General features: G+C 49.6%; 6 protein-coding genes across 6 annotated transcripts, besides 2 other annotated features; 3 read left to right on the top strand and 3 right to left on the bottom strand.

Moving 5' to 3' along the window:
• Nucleotides 1-758: 758 nt before the first annotated feature.
• On the bottom strand, nucleotides 759-2,726 carry FPSE_09807 (uncharacterized protein; the record flags this gene model as incomplete). The annotated part of the gene is made up of 2 exons (XM_009262924.1): nucleotides 759-2,501; nucleotides 2,556-2,726. The coding sequence occupies 2 exons, from the start codon at nucleotides 2,724-2,726 to the stop codon at nucleotides 759-761; spliced, it is 1,914 nt and encodes a 637-aa protein (XP_009261199.1).
• A 690-nt stretch (nucleotides 2,727-3,416) lies between these two features.
• Nucleotides 3,417-5,485, top strand: FPSE_09806 (uncharacterized protein; the record flags this gene model as incomplete). The annotated part of the gene is made up of 2 exons (XM_009262923.1): nucleotides 3,417-3,440; nucleotides 3,923-5,485. The coding sequence occupies 2 exons, from the start codon at nucleotides 3,417-3,419 to the stop codon at nucleotides 5,483-5,485; spliced, it is 1,587 nt and encodes a 528-aa protein (XP_009261198.1).
• Nucleotides 3,919-3,960: a microsatellite.
• A 1,715-nt stretch (nucleotides 5,486-7,200) lies between the features above and the next one.
• Nucleotides 7,201-7,235: a microsatellite.
• A 4,489-nt stretch (nucleotides 7,236-11,724) lies between these two features.
• Nucleotides 11,725-12,536, top strand: FPSE_09805 (uncharacterized protein; the record flags this gene model as incomplete). Its single annotated transcript, XM_009262922.1, has 3 exons — nucleotides 11,725-12,041; nucleotides 12,174-12,326; nucleotides 12,455-12,536. The coding sequence occupies 3 exons, from the start codon at nucleotides 11,725-11,727 to the stop codon at nucleotides 12,534-12,536; spliced, it is 552 nt and encodes a 183-aa protein (XP_009261197.1).
• A 1,372-nt stretch (nucleotides 12,537-13,908) lies between these two features.
• FPSE_09804 (uncharacterized protein) lies at nucleotides 13,909-14,409 on the bottom strand (the record flags this gene model as incomplete). Its single annotated transcript, XM_009262921.1, has 1 exon — nucleotides 13,909-14,409. The coding sequence occupies one exon, from the start codon at nucleotides 14,407-14,409 to the stop codon at nucleotides 13,909-13,911; it is 501 nt and encodes a 166-aa protein (XP_009261196.1).
• Nucleotides 14,410-15,268: 859 nt separating this feature from the next.
• FPSE_09803 (uncharacterized protein) lies at nucleotides 15,269-15,874 on the top strand (the record flags this gene model as incomplete). Its single annotated transcript, XM_009262920.1, has 1 exon — nucleotides 15,269-15,874. One exon carries the CDS (start codon nucleotides 15,269-15,271, stop codon nucleotides 15,872-15,874), a length of 606 nt encoding a protein of 201 aa, XP_009261195.1.
• Nucleotides 15,875-16,196: 322 nt separating this feature from the next.
• FPSE_09802 (uncharacterized protein) lies at nucleotides 16,197-17,429 on the bottom strand (the record flags this gene model as incomplete). Its single annotated transcript, XM_009262919.1, has 3 exons — nucleotides 16,197-16,546; nucleotides 16,581-17,371; nucleotides 17,422-17,429. The coding sequence occupies 3 exons, from the start codon at nucleotides 17,427-17,429 to the stop codon at nucleotides 16,197-16,199; spliced, it is 1,149 nt and encodes a 382-aa protein (XP_009261194.1).
• Between the last annotated feature and the right edge of the window lie 17 nt (nucleotides 17,430-17,446).

Raw genomic sequence — 17,446 nt, forward strand, 5'->3', positions numbered from 1 at the left:
TTGGTTGTTTAGATCAAATCAGATCGGATCGGTAGTATCATGACTAGTAGTTCAACCTTGAATTGTGTGTTGTGATTGGTTAACGATTCGCTCGGAAAATTTGTACAATCGGCATATATGAAGTGCTCTGGAAGCTTTGTCCAGGTTCAGCTTTTCGATTTTCTCGCCTCAAGACGACAATGTTTGCCTGGCTAAGTGCCCACCTATATCTACAGAGGTAGATGCCTAGGTGCCTATTTTGAGCGAGGCGTATTCCTCCGAGCCACCATAAAGTCGTCTGCGTCTAGTCTCTGACATAGTAGCAACGCGTCTTCAGGATACGAAAATATCTAAAACAACTGAGACATCCCTGTCATTCCCTACTATTTCAGACTCTCTGCAGCTATGTTAGACAAATGCAAGTTCTCATAATCATCTATTCCTTTTTCGAACCTACAGGTTGACCTTTCAGTTTGTGTAAGAATAGTTATAAGAGTTCTCAAGGGATGCAGAACATCGGCATTTATAATCAATTTCTTATCGGCAATACATCTGTAGGTACCACTACGATCACTTATATAGAAACAAGTGAATACGCGTTTATCGGATTCAACCCGAATTTTCGTATTCAGCAGTCCATACTATACGCGTATAGCTGTGCCAATGGTGTAATATCCAACAAGCTTACATGGCCCATGTTCACAGAAACGCTTCCAATTGCTCTTCATCTCCAGGTAACCAAATGAAATTATCGTAGCAAAAATCGGGGTATATTCTGTCTAATCGTCGAACCCTTTAAACTCGCCGTCCTTTTCTTGCTTGGCTGCTGCAGCCTCGGCAGCAGCCTTTTCGCGATTTTGTCTCCGGACCTCAGCGATAAGATCGTTCAGCTCCATCTGCTTGACCTTTTCGTCATCCGTCATCTTGGATGTTGCTTCTGCGTCACGGCGCTTGCGTCGCTTCTCCCTTCGCTCCACTCGATCGTCCTCCTTCTCATGCTTAGCGCTCCAAGCCTCGTTGTTTTTGCGCTTGCGCTTGAACTCCTCGCTCTTATCTTGCTTCTTTACACCCGACTTCTCTTCCTCAAGAGTGACCTTTCGCTGTTGTTCGCGAGTCTTCTCTTTGTAAGCGTAGTTATCCCAGTCGATCTCAAGACCGCACATCTTGTCGCCTGTCCAGCCCTTGAGTTCAGGCATACGAGGCATACGTAGCAGTCCCCATGCATTGCCGAGATCGGCCCAATCGAGATCAGCCGCGCGGAAGATGGATGTAGCCTGGTGAGCGCCATAACTTCGAGCCCAGCTCACGAATGCCTTTTGAGCCTTGTCGAACAGCCCCCTGTCGGATAACACGAGGTCTCTCGTCTTCTTCGCAAAGTCGGCGGCATCATCCTCTGATGTGGTGATGGTAGGCTTTTCCAACGGTGCGATTGGTGTTTTGCGGATCTCCAAAAACTGAACATAGTCTTCTTCTCTTCCAGGGTGCAACATCACCACCGCCAATCCTTTTCGGCCCGCACGACCAGCTCGTCCGCTGCGATGAATAAAGACCTTGGGGTCTGAAGGAGCATCGATTTGAACGACCAAGTCAACCTGAGGAATATCCAATCCACGAGCAGCCAGATCGGTAGTAAGTAATATCGTAGGAGAAACAGAGCTGAGGAACTTGTTGAAGTTTTTCTCTCGTACTTTAGCCGCATGTTTTCCGTGCAAAGGCACCAGAGCAAAACCTTCAGGTAGTATCAGAGGTAGAATATGCTGAAAGTAGTCGACGGCAGCGCAAGTGGACAGGAACACGATGCTCCGTTGGGGGCGTACAGGTAGTTGTCGCAAAAGCTCGGCAAGAGCAGGAAGTTTCTGGCTGGCGGGCTTGACCATATATGTCATCTGAAGACTAGCTGGCGTCTTTCTGTCTTCGAGAATACCACCACCCTTTATCTTAACCTTGACCTCGATCTTGACAGGGTTTCGCAGACCAACCCGAATGATCTCTCCAACAGCTTCGCTTACACTGGCGCTGAAAAGACCAGTTCTTCGCTGTTTCGGCAAGTGCGACAGGATCTTTTGCAGATCAGGCTTGAAGCCAAGATCAAGGAGACGGTCGGCTTCATCGAGAACTAGAACCTCAAAAGAGGATTGGGGACAATGGACGTGAGGCGAGGACATGAGCTCGACGAGTCGACCAGGGGAGGAAATTAGAACATTGGGGCTGTGTCGAAGGAAGAACCTGAGGTCTTGTGCGGTGGTCGTTGTACCTCCAACCAGCAATTGGGGTACAATCGCAGGTACAGTAGTAGAAGGTCGCTTTTCGTCGTCGTCTTTGAGATGCGGGAGGATTTCGGCAGAGACCTCGTGGAATTGCAAAAGTTTCATAAGAACAGTATGGATCTGAGCTGCCAATTCTCGTGTAGGGGACACAATTATGGCGGCGACATGATGCTTTTTCGTAGGTTCGCTAAGTCGGAGAAGTTTTTGAACAAGAGGAATGAGGAAGGCAAGGGTTTTTCCACTACCAGTGACAGCCTATAAAGATATTAGAATGTCAATCCCATCATAAGAAGATCGTCTTGTTCATACCTCGACTACAACATCTTTGTTTCCCATGAAATGCGGCAGTGTTGCAGCTTGGACGGGCGTCATCTGGTCGAAGCCCATGGTTGCGACAGCATCTCGAATCCATTCCGAAAGAGGAGGATTGAGAGTGTCCCAAGCTCTGGGGCTTCTCTTCTTGGGCTTTTCAGTAGCCATTATCAGCCAGGGTTAGACAAGACCGAGATATGGTTATTATAGAATTATTAGTTGAACTGTATATCACAGATCCCAAGCGCATCGAGGGACCATCTTTGACAATCATCTTTTGCGCGAAACATTTCTTGAAATCTTTATCTTATCACCACGTGAGATCCATGATGAATCTTGTATTTGTGGCGCAAGCGGGGTCTAACTGTGGCGTATCTGCCATCTCCCTGTCTGTTACAGCACGTGCTTGGAGGGGAGCATTAAAGCTCAGATGACGTGGGACTTGACGCGGTTCCTGAAAATAAATGATTTAATCTGGCCTGAAGATTGGCAGGTGACGTGACTTGGCTTGACATCTTGATTGGTGTTACGAGAGTTCAGACAGACCAGATGGCGGAAGACTCGGGACGGGACACAGCGTGAATGCGTGCAAGGTAGAGAGACAGCTAATCTTGTTTTTTTTTAATTTCGTATGCTTGCCTTTTTCACATGGAAGCTATCGAGACACGTAAAGCAATGTTTTACCAAATCCTTACATGAGTATAACTTCAACACCGAGGTGTTCTCTCAAAAAGGGGACCCTCTTGTAGACCATCACATGCTTAAATCTGTATACTTGTAGCCCTTGTAAAGGGCGGTGTCCCACTGTAAACGGGATACGGAATTCAACGCCACAGATACGTATCTCCCAGACCCAGAATGAACGAAAAATCTCCCACCATTGTGGCCAACGCCAAACTTGATCGATACAGACGAATGTTATCGAGCAGAAACCTCGCCTTTCTGCGTTAGTTCCAGTATCCTCTTTTTCCCATTTCCAGTGTCACGCGACTATTTGACTCTCATTTCCTGCTTGTCTCAGCGCCCCCGTCGCCTAGAATCAGCCGTCATTCTCACACGCCCACCTACGTTAGCACTCTACTGTACTCTTTTGATGGTACTGTACATGTGTGCGTGCCCCGGTCATCGACGTCTTATATCTCCGAACCCATCATGCGGCGGGGGATCCAACCTCCGTTGCACCCTTGTTAATCAATCTGGATTCAATAAATATTCAATCTCCCAACTCAAAATCTCGGCCAAAACGTAGTCCGAGTCCCCCGAAGCGGAATAGGAATTCGAGTCAGAGCCTGAGCCCGAGTCAGGGTTACGGCTACCAACACCAACACCAACACCAACTACATCATCACCATCATCCTCCGCAGCAACAACCGCAGCAGCAGCAGCAGCAACAACAACAACAAGATCATCTTGGTGCTGAACACAACGGCCAGACACTACGCCACAACCAGCGCCGGCATAGCCACGACGACACGGACGATCACATTCTGGACCCTGGAAAGCGACAACATAATCATCCCGCCAACGGATCCTCCCACTACGACACCCCAAACACCTTCACTATTTCCTCCCCATCAGAACCCATCACGACGGAGCGCTCATCGCGCCGTGACAAATATCTCCACTCTACAATACCCAATACCTTTTGGCCTCCTGGCTTCAACAGTCTCCGACGTATAGTAGTCGGTGCCATCTACTGCTCCGCGCTCCCGCCCTTCTCCCTCACCATGTCCTCCCGATCCAAGATCCCGGAGACGCCCCGTGTCATCTCGCCGAGTCCCACCCCCTCCGAGCGCGACGCCTCCGATTATATGGGCCCTGTTACACGCTCCGCAGCCCGGAGACGGACACCCACGCCTCAACCCCTTGAAGAAGATCCAGATGAGGATCTGCCCGAGCCCCCCGAGTTTCGACGGGCCCGAACCCGCAGCCGCTCACCGATCGATCCAAACGCCGTGACGCGCTTGACAAAGCGCACAAGCACTGCTGCAAAGGCGGGCAAGATATCCAAGGATGCCATTCCGGAAGAAGATACATCAAATGGCGCCCTCAACGGCAATGGTAATGGAAAGGCTTCCACATCAAACGGTCACCTTGCGCCTCCTCAACCTACAACACCAATAGGATGGTCCTGGCGCGACTTCAGCCGTAGTCCCAGTCCACTCGGTTTGATTCCCATCCACCGACACTGGAGAACGTTTGTGCACAAGCATGAGGTACCCCGCAAGGTGCTGCACGTGTCGATTGGGTTCTTCGTCATCTGGCTTTACGTGACCGGCACTCAGACAACCTCGGTGACTCCATGGCTCATGTCAGCACTCATTCCTATCACGACGGTCGACTGGCTCCGACACCGGTATGCTTCTTTCAATCGCTTTTACGTCAAGGCCCTCGGTGCTCTGATGCGCGAGAGCGAGTACTCCGGCTGGAACGGCGTCATCTTCTACCTTTTGGGTGCCTGGATTGTGCTCTACGGATTCCCCAAGGATATTGGCATCATGAGCGTTCTCCTGCTCAGTTGGTGCGACACTGCCGCTAGCACCTTTGGTCGACTTTGGGGCCGATACACACCTCGCCTTCGCAAGGGCAAGTCTCTTGCTGGCTCTACCGCTGCGTTCCTCGTTGGCGTTGGTACATCGTACTTCTTCTACGGCTGGCTCGTGCCCACCATGGGCCCTTTCCCTGGCGACGAGAACTTCATGTTCAAGGGTATTCTTTCGCTGCCCAAGACCATCTGCGAAGCTGTTGGAGTTTCACAGGAGCAGACCACCATTTCTGGCGCAGTCGCCCTGGGCGTTATGAGCATCGTGTCCGGCTTCATGGCTTCTGCCAGCGAAGTCGTGGACATCTTCGGCTGGGATGACAACCTTACGATCCCCGTCCTTAGTGGTATTAGTATCTGGGGATTCCTCAAGGTCTTCTCATAGACTATGGACTGCCATGTAGGAGAGGACGCAGCAGCATCTTATGGGCATAGACAAGCTGCTCTTCCTCTTATCAGATGACGGCGCATATGAGACTGAGCAAACGCGTACATGGAACGCATGAGCCTGACATTGTGCATGCATCAGGGGCATATGTATATACCCTACTCTTGCCCCCCTCGTTTCCCCATTCGCTTTTTGTTTCTTACTCCTTCTTCTTTGTGGAAACGTCGATCATCCGAGCATGTGTCTGCTAGAGGTGGAGTTTACATAGGTCTTTCGGGAACTCTGTTTTTTTCTTGTACTTTTTGAGCTAAGCTTGCGAGATGGGTATGATGCGCGGGAGAGAAAGGGGAAGCCAATCCCCCATACACAAAAGTATTCATCATTGTTGTCCCTTTTGGGCACGGGGCCGCGAACCTTGGTTTTGGGCTTGTATGTTGTGTTACATCGGGAGAATATATATATACATGTATTCCTTGGGACAACGGTGGGAAACCTTTGAAATAGAAGGGGCGGGAACGGAACGGGCATGGCCAGGTGTGATATCTTGGGTACAAGTAGACCAAACGGGAACTACATAGGTATCTTGTTTGAATAATGAGACGAAACGCATCTCCTTTTTTTTTCTGCAAGCAAGTCAGACATCATGACCTATCCTGTGATGAACAGCCTGGTTCCGCCACATTTGACGTCTGTTGTACGAACGCCGTACGACATTTCGTATTTCTTCTCCCTCTCTCCCTGCTCAACGGTCAGACTGATGCGTCGGTACCACGAGGTATCTAAGCAAAGAATTCCGGTGATAGTTAAAACCGCCTAGACTGGGAGTATGTTCCACCGCGTCCAAGACTCAACAGGATGGACAAGACGGTTCGGGATGCCAATCATCCGGGATCAGGAGAGTTACACAGGAATGTTAAAAAAAGGTTTCATTTTTTTGGCATTTCGGAAGAATTACCCTGGGCATGGGATTTTGTCTCTCGGTTATGTCCGGTCGTTGAAGGTTGACTTACACGACATTGATCATGACGGCGGGGGGAGGGAGAAAGCGGGAGCATGGAAGACTCTCTCAATGCTGGCAGGGGGCGAGTTCTGCTTAGAAGATGGTTGCCTACGTCACGAATTATCAGGCAAGATGCGAGATGATTTTGAGTGATTTCTTTAGCCAAACCCCACTGCATTGACCAAATACTACATTCCTATGTAGCTGGGTATGTGTAGATAGATAGATGCTTGTAGTTGAGAGTGGGTAGATTGGATATCAATTCCTCCGGCAGCAAAGCCTCACGTCCGTCACATACCCTTCACACCATCTTTTGTAATGAGCGTAAAAATCCATCTAGCTTGCTTCTCTCTCTAAAACTATCGTCCTATGAGATGGTGCCCCATCATCAAACCCCCCTGTACAGAGTTGCATCTCCCCCTCCGTGTGCCTGGGCCACGCCTTGCCGCACACAACGGCGCTGAGTTGTCCGTGCGTGATGGAGGGTATCAAAACAGGGGAGGCGTGTAGATTTATAATATCTCAGGACATGTACAGATACGCTTGGACATCGATGTTGCAATAAAGTTCCTCTCTTTGTAATTTGTTTACTTTCTGCCGAATAATTCCAGACAGAGAATACACCGAGTTAGTGACATGATCAACTGTCAATGGCTTCCCTAAGTGGAGATTGTGGATGCGTTGTTAAAGTACATAGAAACAACACCCGCCCTGCCATGCAATGCAAATGCAATGCGATGCACTGCAGGACAAAAGCACTCGGCTCCTTGTGGAGGAACGAGCCACCCGTGCTTCGATTCTTCCCAATCTCGACGAATCTCGCATCAGTATTCGGCTCCAGTCATCGTCTACAGGTTCATCTCGTGGCCATTACCTCAAATCGATCAGTTAAGGCGGGCAGATCAGACGGCTTCAGTGGATTCCGGGAAAGCAAGTCATCAAAGCACAGCAGCTTGGGCTCGATCTGACGTACAGGTTCCAGTACAGGGCTCGCAAGTCATGCCACCTGGGCTATGCGCTCCCGAGCTTGGTGGTAGGACTCACCATCGAAAGAGTATCAAGACGCGATGACTAGAAGCGATACACAGCTAATGAGATCGCGAGGTGCTGGAACTGGGATGATGCTCGTTGGTACCGATGATTATCGGCCGTAGCGCAAAGGTATTCCAAGTCCGGGGACGCAGTAATGGTGAGACAGGAGCGAGTCCCTGTGTTTCGCGATGAAAGCAGCAGCCCGCATCTGGTGTGTATGAGCCGTGACAGCTTCTGAGAGCTTAGTGATGGCTTCATATTGTCAAGACGGGTGGCCACAGGAACCGTTGGAGGACGTGTCACGGTGGCTTCAAGTACCGTGAGTATGGATAAAGACAGGAGGCGCCGCTGCTGCAGACTCCTGAACTGCCACCGTTGAGTTGCAGCCTTGAAGCTGCACAGAAACTGGGCATCGTCTCCATTACTAGATGTCAGTCGGGCAGACGAGCATACCGTGGAGCTCAAACCCTGCGCAACCGATGTCGATTTTTGCAGCGCTCGGGTCCATTGTAGGGAGCAGATAGCTTCCTGATATTTGCCCAATGATAACATGGCTTCAATATGTTGACAGCAAGTGCTACAGTGGCTGCTCGCATGTCTTATGTTATAGGCTATCATGAGACATCCGGAGACGTCAACCCGGCGTGCTAGATAGTTATCCAGCATCGCAAGCTGTCAAGGTCTCGTTTTCAACAGAGACTAGGGGACACAATGGGATATCCGATGGTTTTAGTGTTGGTTGCTGACACTCGGAACATGTCGATAAACTTTATCACAGTTCATAAGTGTAAGAAAAGTCGGTAATGGAGTCCTTCTCTTCTATCCACTGGTCTGGAGCTAAGAGATACAGCTTGGACAAAACTCCAAGCATGTACCTTGTCACAGAAGTCCTAAATCAGTCAGGTCTTTGCTCACCAACTTAATTGAGGTGGTGGATGGTGGATCTTGCCTTGTTGCCTTGTGGTGACTGGTTGTTAGTGAGAGAGCGGGGGAGGGGCGAGTAAGAGTAGAGCAAGATAAAAGGAACCATTGCAATTGCACTGGATGCAATCATGATATTTGCCCGAGCATTGTCCAATTAGAACATGGAGACTTGACCGGTCTTTTCCAAGATTGGAGTAGAAGATACTCAGTACACACAGAGGCGAGAAGGACAGAAACAACAAAACTCAGATATGAAGCATGTTGAAGGTCGTGTTGTAGTCGTGATAGTGGATCCTTGGAGTTGTGTTTTGAACAATGGGTTCGCAGTTGTACAAAGTCCAACAATTGCATCAATTGTTGAGCAAAGTCATGTCAAACAATGAGAGAAAAGATCAATGAGGCTCTGCTTAATTGAAAATTTTACAAGGCACGTGGAACATATTGGAGTAGCAGTAGCCAGAAGGAAAAAGCAAGTCAAGCCCAAAATGGTGACAGATGGATGGATGGACGGAATGCCTGCTCATTCTGTCATCAGCAGAGAGATACTTGCTCATAGGTACCTTCCCCCACCATCCACCACCTTCAATCTTCAATTCCGCCTTAGCTAAAGGTTCTCTGAAGGCTTCCACTACGTATAGATTGCTCCTGCCAGCAAAACGGCACACCCATTTCCAGGAAGCACCTCCCTCAAACAGGGCAGGAGGCAGGGCAGGCGCGAGAAAGACCCCGGTCCTCCATTAATTGACATCCACCACTACCCTGACCCCTCGATCGGGTCCCTGGAATTCAGTACCGTCCCTTGTCAAATGTCTGTCAATCCATTAATCCATCCCACCGTCACAGCAACGTCTGGTAATTATCTTGACAACGCATCAACTCCTTACTGTACTCTCTTTGTATAATTACAGAGAGGCACAATACCAGAAATTGCCCGACTTGCTGCAGCTCTACCCGACCCGCCGCCTTGCGTTCGCTTCTCAACCCACACCCTGTAACTGTTTCTCGTGGACCAATCCTCGCCTAGTCCATTGCATGGTGTCTATCTTGACCATCGCAGGTCATCGCCTCCTCTCCTCTTCTCTACATGGCCGAGCTTTTCTGGTAAAAACGCCGAACCATGAGGGAAAATACAACTAGATAGGGGGGTGTGGGCAACTTTGCGCTTGGTTCAGGGCTTCAACGTGGAAATCCAACGCTGCTTTTCCATCAACTTCGTCTTTTTGGCTTTCCTTAGCGTCAGCGCGCTTGTTTGCGACTCTCCGCTCCATATCGTCTCCATCCACGGTGCTGCCTGTTCCCCTGTAACAGGGTACAAGACGCGCAGTTCGAGTGCATGCCAAAATTACACAGCGGATACAATCAGGGAATTTGCATTGTCCGGTGTCCGTAACGTCTCTGTTCAGTCCATTGTTGCTTGGAGAGCTGAATTCTGATATAGCGGTGGAATGCCAAGAGTCTTGTGGGCGGTTGGTGATCTCTCACGGATGTCCATCTACACGGTGAGGCAACCAATGTCTTTTTTCTTTCAGCGCCCACCACCAATATTACCCGCTACTCCAAAGGGTACCGGAAGCCGGCCGATTCAGATGTGTTCTATATGGTACAGATATGTATTGTGAGGGTGTGGGCATTGGTGTCTACTCAACTTACCTAGGTCCATCTAGCCTAACACTCAGCCAGTCAGCGTCAGTCCCATCATCCATTGCGTTGTCCGTTTGGCTCATTCTCACCACGATCCATCTACCTGCTTTCAGCACGCTACAGTACTGTATGTACTAGTTATCGCCAAAAAGCAGCGAGCCAGCCTAGTTTACGCCGACCAGGTCCCTCACGTCACTCGGTCACGAACCCAATCCATACCTGGCCTCGACTTGCGTCTTCCGCTGCCCAACTACCGACTTATTGTACCTCTACGCTCAGACGACCAACACGCCGGGTTTAAACAAGCCCGTCAAGCAAATATCGGTGGGAAAACGCACCGATCTTTTTTTTTTGCCCCCATACAAGTTCTATACATGGCTCTTATCCCTTCTCAATACTTGGGTCCAAGGGCTAGTGCAGCCACTTGTGTCCATTGATGGACCCGGATATGCATGGCATCTTAGCAGCATCTTACCTTTCTTGTGCCTTTCTACTGGTATACCATACGGTCTAGGTCGTTCCCTTTTACGTCGGGTGTTTTGTCGGTCTCCGCTCCAGCACACAGACGCATTTTCCCTTTCCGTTAACTGCCCACACATGCCATCGTCATGTACCTGTCCGGTGTCTTTAACACACAGCTGTTGCCTTTTCGAGCAATATCCCAGTCTTACTCCTAAACCTATCCGGTAGATGTCGGTTTGACCTCAAGGCGGTCTCCATTTTTCCAGTTTCTTAGTTGTTACATCTTACATCTTTGATTGCGGTCTTTGCTTTCGGCATATGCACATGCCCTTGCTCATCCTGGGCTGGCCTTGTTACACCCAACCAACGGCGTAGCTTAAAACGTTTACAATTTCAACGTCACTGCATTGCTAAAGCAGATACCCCGAAGCATGTTGAAGCCACACACTTTCCTTTTAATTTCTTACACTTTTTATCATATTCAACCGCTTTCCTTTCTCTAACTTCACCCTCCCCGTAAAGCCCTGTCTCGACCATGTTTCCTTACCCTTCTCTTTCGTTGGCCCAGTTGTCAAACGGCCATTCACCTCGGATAAGTCTCTGTACCATATCATGACCCTTCCAAGACTCCTCTGCCGCTCCTAGCCTCCCTAGTCGCCCTCCTAGTAGTCCTAGCTTTGAAGGTTTGTTACCTTCACGACCTTGTCGTTGCTGTCCGTGATGGCCCACACCTCTGCATCTTGTCGTGATCGTCTCATCTAGCCCCTCGATCACCTCTCAACCATGCCATTATCCTGTAACATCCTATTGCACGCCCTCATGAGCGGGGTTGCTCATCGTCTGTTGACGAATGGTGTCAGGATGAGTTATCCTCAAGTTGTTCCGGTCTGGCTGTTGAGGGTCTCTGGAAAAGTATAAAAGGGCGAGAGTTGATCGAGTTGAAGGTTTATTCTTCTTCTTCCTTTCTCATCACTCTTCAATCTACTTTCAAGCCAAAGTCCCAACTTGCCCGGTTCACATACACAGTCCCCTTGACTTGTTGTCTTGATACACAACCCTTCTACCTCAACTGCGCTTCACTTCTTCACAATCAACTCAACATTGAGCCACCACCCAGATCACTTCTCAAAACAATCAATTGACACAATCACATCTTATTCTATCCTCAATCATCATCATGTCTTCTCATTACACTTCTGTGGGCTACTCCATGCCTCTTCCCGTCCCCTCCAAGGGCTCGCAATACCCCACCTACAGTCAATATTCTGTCTCGCCTCCGGAATGTGATGACTCGGTTAGCTCCGCCTCGGGCATCCCCTCTTACAGCAATGGTGGGTACTCGGCTACCTCGTCCGGCTACACTGGCGCATACGGCGAGTATGAAAGCACTCGCTCTGCTAGCGGCGTGGACTTCCAGGAGTACATGCAGGACCGCTTTGCCAACTCCTTCGACCCAATCCCTCTTGACCGCAGCATGGCCATGCAAGCTCAGACGTAAGTGGATCTATCCCACCATCAATCCCACGGCAAATCCTTGTTTAGTTATCAGGAGCTGCATGCGGAATACACTAGCTCGCCTTAAATGGTCTACGGGATTCCATTGACGCCGTACTGACTACTGAACAGATCCGGAAAGATGAACGCCAAGCACCGAGAACTCATGGAGCTGCAGAAGAAGGCGCAGGCTCGTCTTGCGAAGACGCGAGAGCGCTTCCAGGAGGGTATGCGCGATGCTCATGAGGTCCGCAGCGACCTTGAATGGACACAAAAGAAAGTCAGGTAAGTCAGAACTTGACCAGTGCATTTTCGTGCCTTTGTTACAAATACAAGCACAGCTCTTTTACAGCAAAGAGTTGGAAATGCACCACTTGCAGATTTGTGACCTGGAGGCTAACCAATTTTCACAGCTCGCTTAAGACCAAGGCTTCTCGCAAGCATGGCAAGGAGTACAGCAAGGCTCGCGCCCGATACCCATCTCCTGAGAACTAGATTCTTCTAGATTTCACTTTCTTTGGAGCGGCATCTCGACTTTCACGACAAAAATTTCATTCAGCGAGCAACGTTTCATTCGCGATTAACTCACCAAAGTTTCGCACATAAAACACACATTTCCGCAGAGAGTGCCGAAACGCGTGGCGATCCGATTTCTGACATCTCAATTGAGATTTGTTTTACTATTTAATATTACGAACATTCCACGACACCCACATGTTCAATGTGCATGAACGAGTAGTTCATTACTCGTTCATGCAAGGGGAACGTGAGGTGACGTTGGAATCAGGGGCACTAAGCGCGGCAAATTGAGCCGCTTGGCGCGAGATGTCTTGCTACGTTTGTTAAAAGCAGCAGGGCATGTATGCGGGGGGCTTCTAGCCAGGAACGCCAACCTCGTGGCCATTGGAGCCAGTGTGGGGGAAACACGCAGAGAGTGCGAGAATGGGCGGCTGTTTCACGACTTACGGCTTATGATTGGATGAACTGAACGATTTAGGGGCGATTGTTAAAAGTACACCTCCTCCCAAGCGTCTATGGGGGTGTTATGAGATAGCGTCAGCAAGTTGGCTGCAAAACATGATGTGTCGGCACCGATTGCTGCATGGGCAGCAGGGTTGGCAACGTCTCTGGAGTATGGGTGACGCGGGAGCAGCCGAGGATTGCAAAGTCGACCAACTTGTCGGGTTCGTTGAGGGGTGTGTATTGAGTGATATACCCTGGGAACCACTACAAAGACGATGACGGTTCGGAAAACAGTAGCGGGTTTGCAAAGCAGTGTGTATTTGGGACGCTTGCCCTAATCAGGGGAGGCAGCGAGGTGAAAACTGCTCCATTGGGTAACACTGGGAGCTGGAGAGTTGATGGAGCCGTATTGGGCAAGGCAAGGGTCTGTAAGAAGGTTTCTTTGTGGGTATCTCGACCGGAGTATGGAGTCTACCAGTTCTCATAGCAAGCAACATCTCTTTTCCCCTCTTTGACAGACGGCGTGTCCCCGTAACTAATGTGATAACCCCCCCGTAGATGTGATTGATTCGCTTCCCACACCCCTCCAGGCTATTTATGAACCAGTCTGAGTGAGGGAGCACATGTGATTCGAGGTATGTTGTCGTAATGAGTCGCAGTGCCGTCGCCGTAGTGCGTTGTGAGGTTGAAGGATCCCTGTTTGTTTCGATATCACGTGATCGAACACGTGATATCATATCATATATCAAGAGCCATCCATCTTGTTGATCAAACATCAAGTTGAAGGTACTGTGGTTGTGCTCTAAAGCACCACGTGGGGTGCCTTGACTGAGCTGTTGATTCAATTGATATGCTCCATTCGTCTCCCTCTTCCCTCGTCGCTGTATGTTCCAGTTTTGATATCTCAAGCTGGTGCATCAGCTGTCGTCGCAGCATTGGCCTTTTCCAGGCTGGCCCAAGTTCCCCGTGTTGTCAAGCCGCGGGCCTTTTCAATCCTCTCCCAGGGATTCACATTAGACAGGCTGTCGTAGTACCCAATGTACCAAGTATCTCTGCGCTCATGTGGCACCGAATGTTGACCCTGACGTGGCGCAGCTGCCGGAGCAGGCCGTTGAGGGAGACTAGCCGGGCGCACTTGTTCTGAGGCTTGCTGTCCAGATTCATCCTCCTTTTTGTCCTCGTTGTCATCATCATCATCAAGGGCGATCTCATCAGTGTTGGAACCAGTGCCCAAGGCTGTGGAGTTTGCGCCAGTCGCGGAAGACTTTGAGGGAAGCGATGCGTCTGCGTTTGGGTTATAGCGACGACGCTTTGAGGGTGGTGAAGCAGCGCCAAAGGATGAGAAGCCCATCTGAGCCATGAGGGCTTCGTCGACACCTTCGACGTCGTTATCTGAGGGGTCCATCGCGGGTTAGTGAGACTGAATGTACTCGATAGAAGTGGCTGTTTATAATGATTCAGAATTTGTGACGGTTTGTTAAGCGCGACGTTTGAAGTGGATGAGATGAAGTTGGATGAAACCGTGATGGGATGAAAAGAATGACTGAGGCTGTCCAGCGTAAATGGAATCTGGGGTCGAGATTAGTGGAGTTGTGGCGGTTGGGCATCCATTGTGGCTGAACCTCGTAATCGTTATAAGAGCCAAGAAACGGTAATTGAAGAGCAGCAAGGATTACAGAAAACGACATGGGTTTCATTTTATGCTCAGCAGCACAATTAAAGAGTCTCTGGTTCCGAGGAAATGTCCAAAGTTTATTGTTCCGTTAATAGAATATGCCTCGATACTTTATCATTACGAAACCTTAATGCTTTAACTCTGGTCACTGGTATTCAATGCCGACGGAATATCAGTGACATCAGACCGATATCAAGGGTATCGGTCAAAACATAAAATAGCCCCGGGTAGTTTATGCAGTACAAGGAGCATTCGGAGCATTAGACGAAGACCAGCGAATGACACGAATCTTTGCCTAAAGTTTGCGTGACGGATCTGCGGCTTCTGAGGCCTGGCGTGTTTCATTCCTCGGGCGGGATAAAATTAAGTAGTACCAGACAGGGCCCTTTATTGTCAAGGCTTGAATTTTCATGTGAAGTTTCCTTGCTTTTTTTTTCTCTCTCTCCTCTTCTTTCTCAGTTGACTTTACTCTCTTGATCTCAACATTTTACTTCACACTCGTCAAGTTTTGTTATTGTGAACTTGAGATCTATACCTGCACTTGAGAGATACCCATTGAAGCCCAACCAAAGTCACCGACATCATCACAATGGCGGAACTACCACCCATCAAACTCAACACTCCGACCAAATACTGCCCATCCACCAAGAAATCTCCTCCCGTAGATCCCCCCACTCTGGACTGGATCACGACAACATGGACCGTCACGCACTCTACGCTTTCCATGTGGCGCGACGCCCGTAACGTCCGCATCTCATACAAGATGCTCCCGGGGACAGCAGACGGCCGCCCCCGCATGGACGACCTGGTCGAGTACGAGCCCTTGAACAAGGACGGCACCCTCAAGACCGTCGAGGGCGTCGACACGCAAGCGTCCTCCATCGGCTGGGATTGGCGCGGCAAGGGATGGTTGACCCTTGTTCACTCCCACTGGGAGATTCTCGGCTGGGGCGAGGTCGTCACTGCCGAGGGCGTCAAGGAGCGCTGGGCGGTTACCTGGTTTGCGCCTACGGTGTTTAGCAAGGAGGGATTGGATGTCTACTGTGATCGAAAGGAGGGTTTGAGTGAGGCGACATATGAGAGAATTTTCGAGGCTTTGAAGGGGTTGAAGGGATCAGAGGCCAAGAAGGTTGCTGATTTGGTTGAGGCTAATATGCAGCCCGTTGAGATTAGACTGCCGTGGGTCGAGAAATAATCTTGCTATGTGTTGTTTTTTGTTTATTGGAGGTGGGAGATTAATAGCTTGGGTAGGATGTTTGATAGTTTGAATGCGATATACCCTGTGATTTGAGAAGAAAGGCTCCAAGACTACCGTAGAAGTCACGTAGGTGATCATGTTTCATACGTCTCACAGTCAATCTGAAAAGATATATGAGTCTAACAGTAACCCTAGAAGTGCAACAGTATGAAGATAATAGTAGGTGATCATATACTTGTCTTTGGTCGTCTTTAACAATAATCTTTTGGTACGCTCTTTTATGTATGCCATCATTATCCATATCTACATTGATGGTTACTCAAGAGAATCTTGGTTCAAACTGCTTCATGGAGCATAGTATAAAAAGTAGCCGGGTATCATGTCGATCGCTATCGTAGTTCATGACGACTTCGTCGTCGCTCTTTATCTCCTCTTTCTCCAGACCGCAGGTCTTGTTTCTCATGGTGTTCTTTATCTTGCCTGCTCCTCTCTCTTCGTGGCTCATCATCGTCGTGACGCCTTCTCTCATGCCGAGACCCTTCTCTGTCATGACGCTCATGTCTTCGACTCCGTGAATCATGTTGTCGATCACGATCATGCCCTCGCTCTTTAGACCGTTGTCTTCGCTCATGACGATCTGATGATCTCTCTCGATCACGACTACGGTCCCTGCTTCTATGTCGATCTCTACTTTTGTCCCTACCTTCGTGTCGTCGCCGTTTCTTTTCGCGATGTCGCTCCTCGCGGCGCAGATTCTTTAACTCCTGTTCTCTTTCCTCTTGGAAGCGCTTTCTGTCTTGTTTAAGCTCACGAACCTTGGAAGCTCCTTGCTTCATCATGGCAAGAGGATCGTTGGACGCCACTCGTTTGGCATCGCGATCTCTACGGTTCGGGTCCTGATTTCCCCATACATCCTTCGACGAAGCATCAGGGGCCGCAGCATCGGCTTGCGAGTACCATGGTCGTAGAACACCATCCTTCCCTGCGGCATTGGAGAGACGCATCATAAACTGGTCTTCATAGCTCTGCTTCTTTTTCTTGGCTTCCTTCTCGGCCTCTTCATTCTTTTCTGCGTGCGCCCTTGACTTCTCATCGCCGAGCAAATCGATATGTCCATTATGGTCCACAATAGGCGCAGAGCTTGTACTCTTGCGCTCAGGCTCGGATTTCACGAGAGCTGTGTTTTCATTCTCTCTTGCTATTCGCATTTCGAAGTCGGTGTCATCCTCATCTGGTCGCTTTCGCTTTCGTCGCGGTCCCCTATGTGAAGCATCGCGATCACCAATGGATGTCTCGTTCGGCTTGGTTGATTCGGGTTCTTCGATAGGAGGAGGCTCTTCGCCGCGTAGAATGGCCAATCGACGTTGCGCATCAATCTCCTGCATGCGCTGCTCTTCCCCTTCTTCGGCGGCCTTCGCGGCAGCCTCATCGCGACGAACGCGGGCGACGTTGTCGGCATTGTAGACGTTCCACGACTTCTTGCCTAGGAGATGACTATCGCGCGTTAAATTAATGCGCCAGGATTGTTGGTCTGCTATACTTACAGCGGCATCTTGAAAATTGATGTGT

Source organism: Fusarium pseudograminearum, chromosome 3 (genome assembly GCF_000303195.2).
Source record: "Fusarium pseudograminearum CS3096 chromosome 3, whole genome shotgun sequence".
Lineage (NCBI taxonomy): Eukaryota > Fungi > Ascomycota > Sordariomycetes > Hypocreales > Nectriaceae > Fusarium > Fusarium pseudograminearum.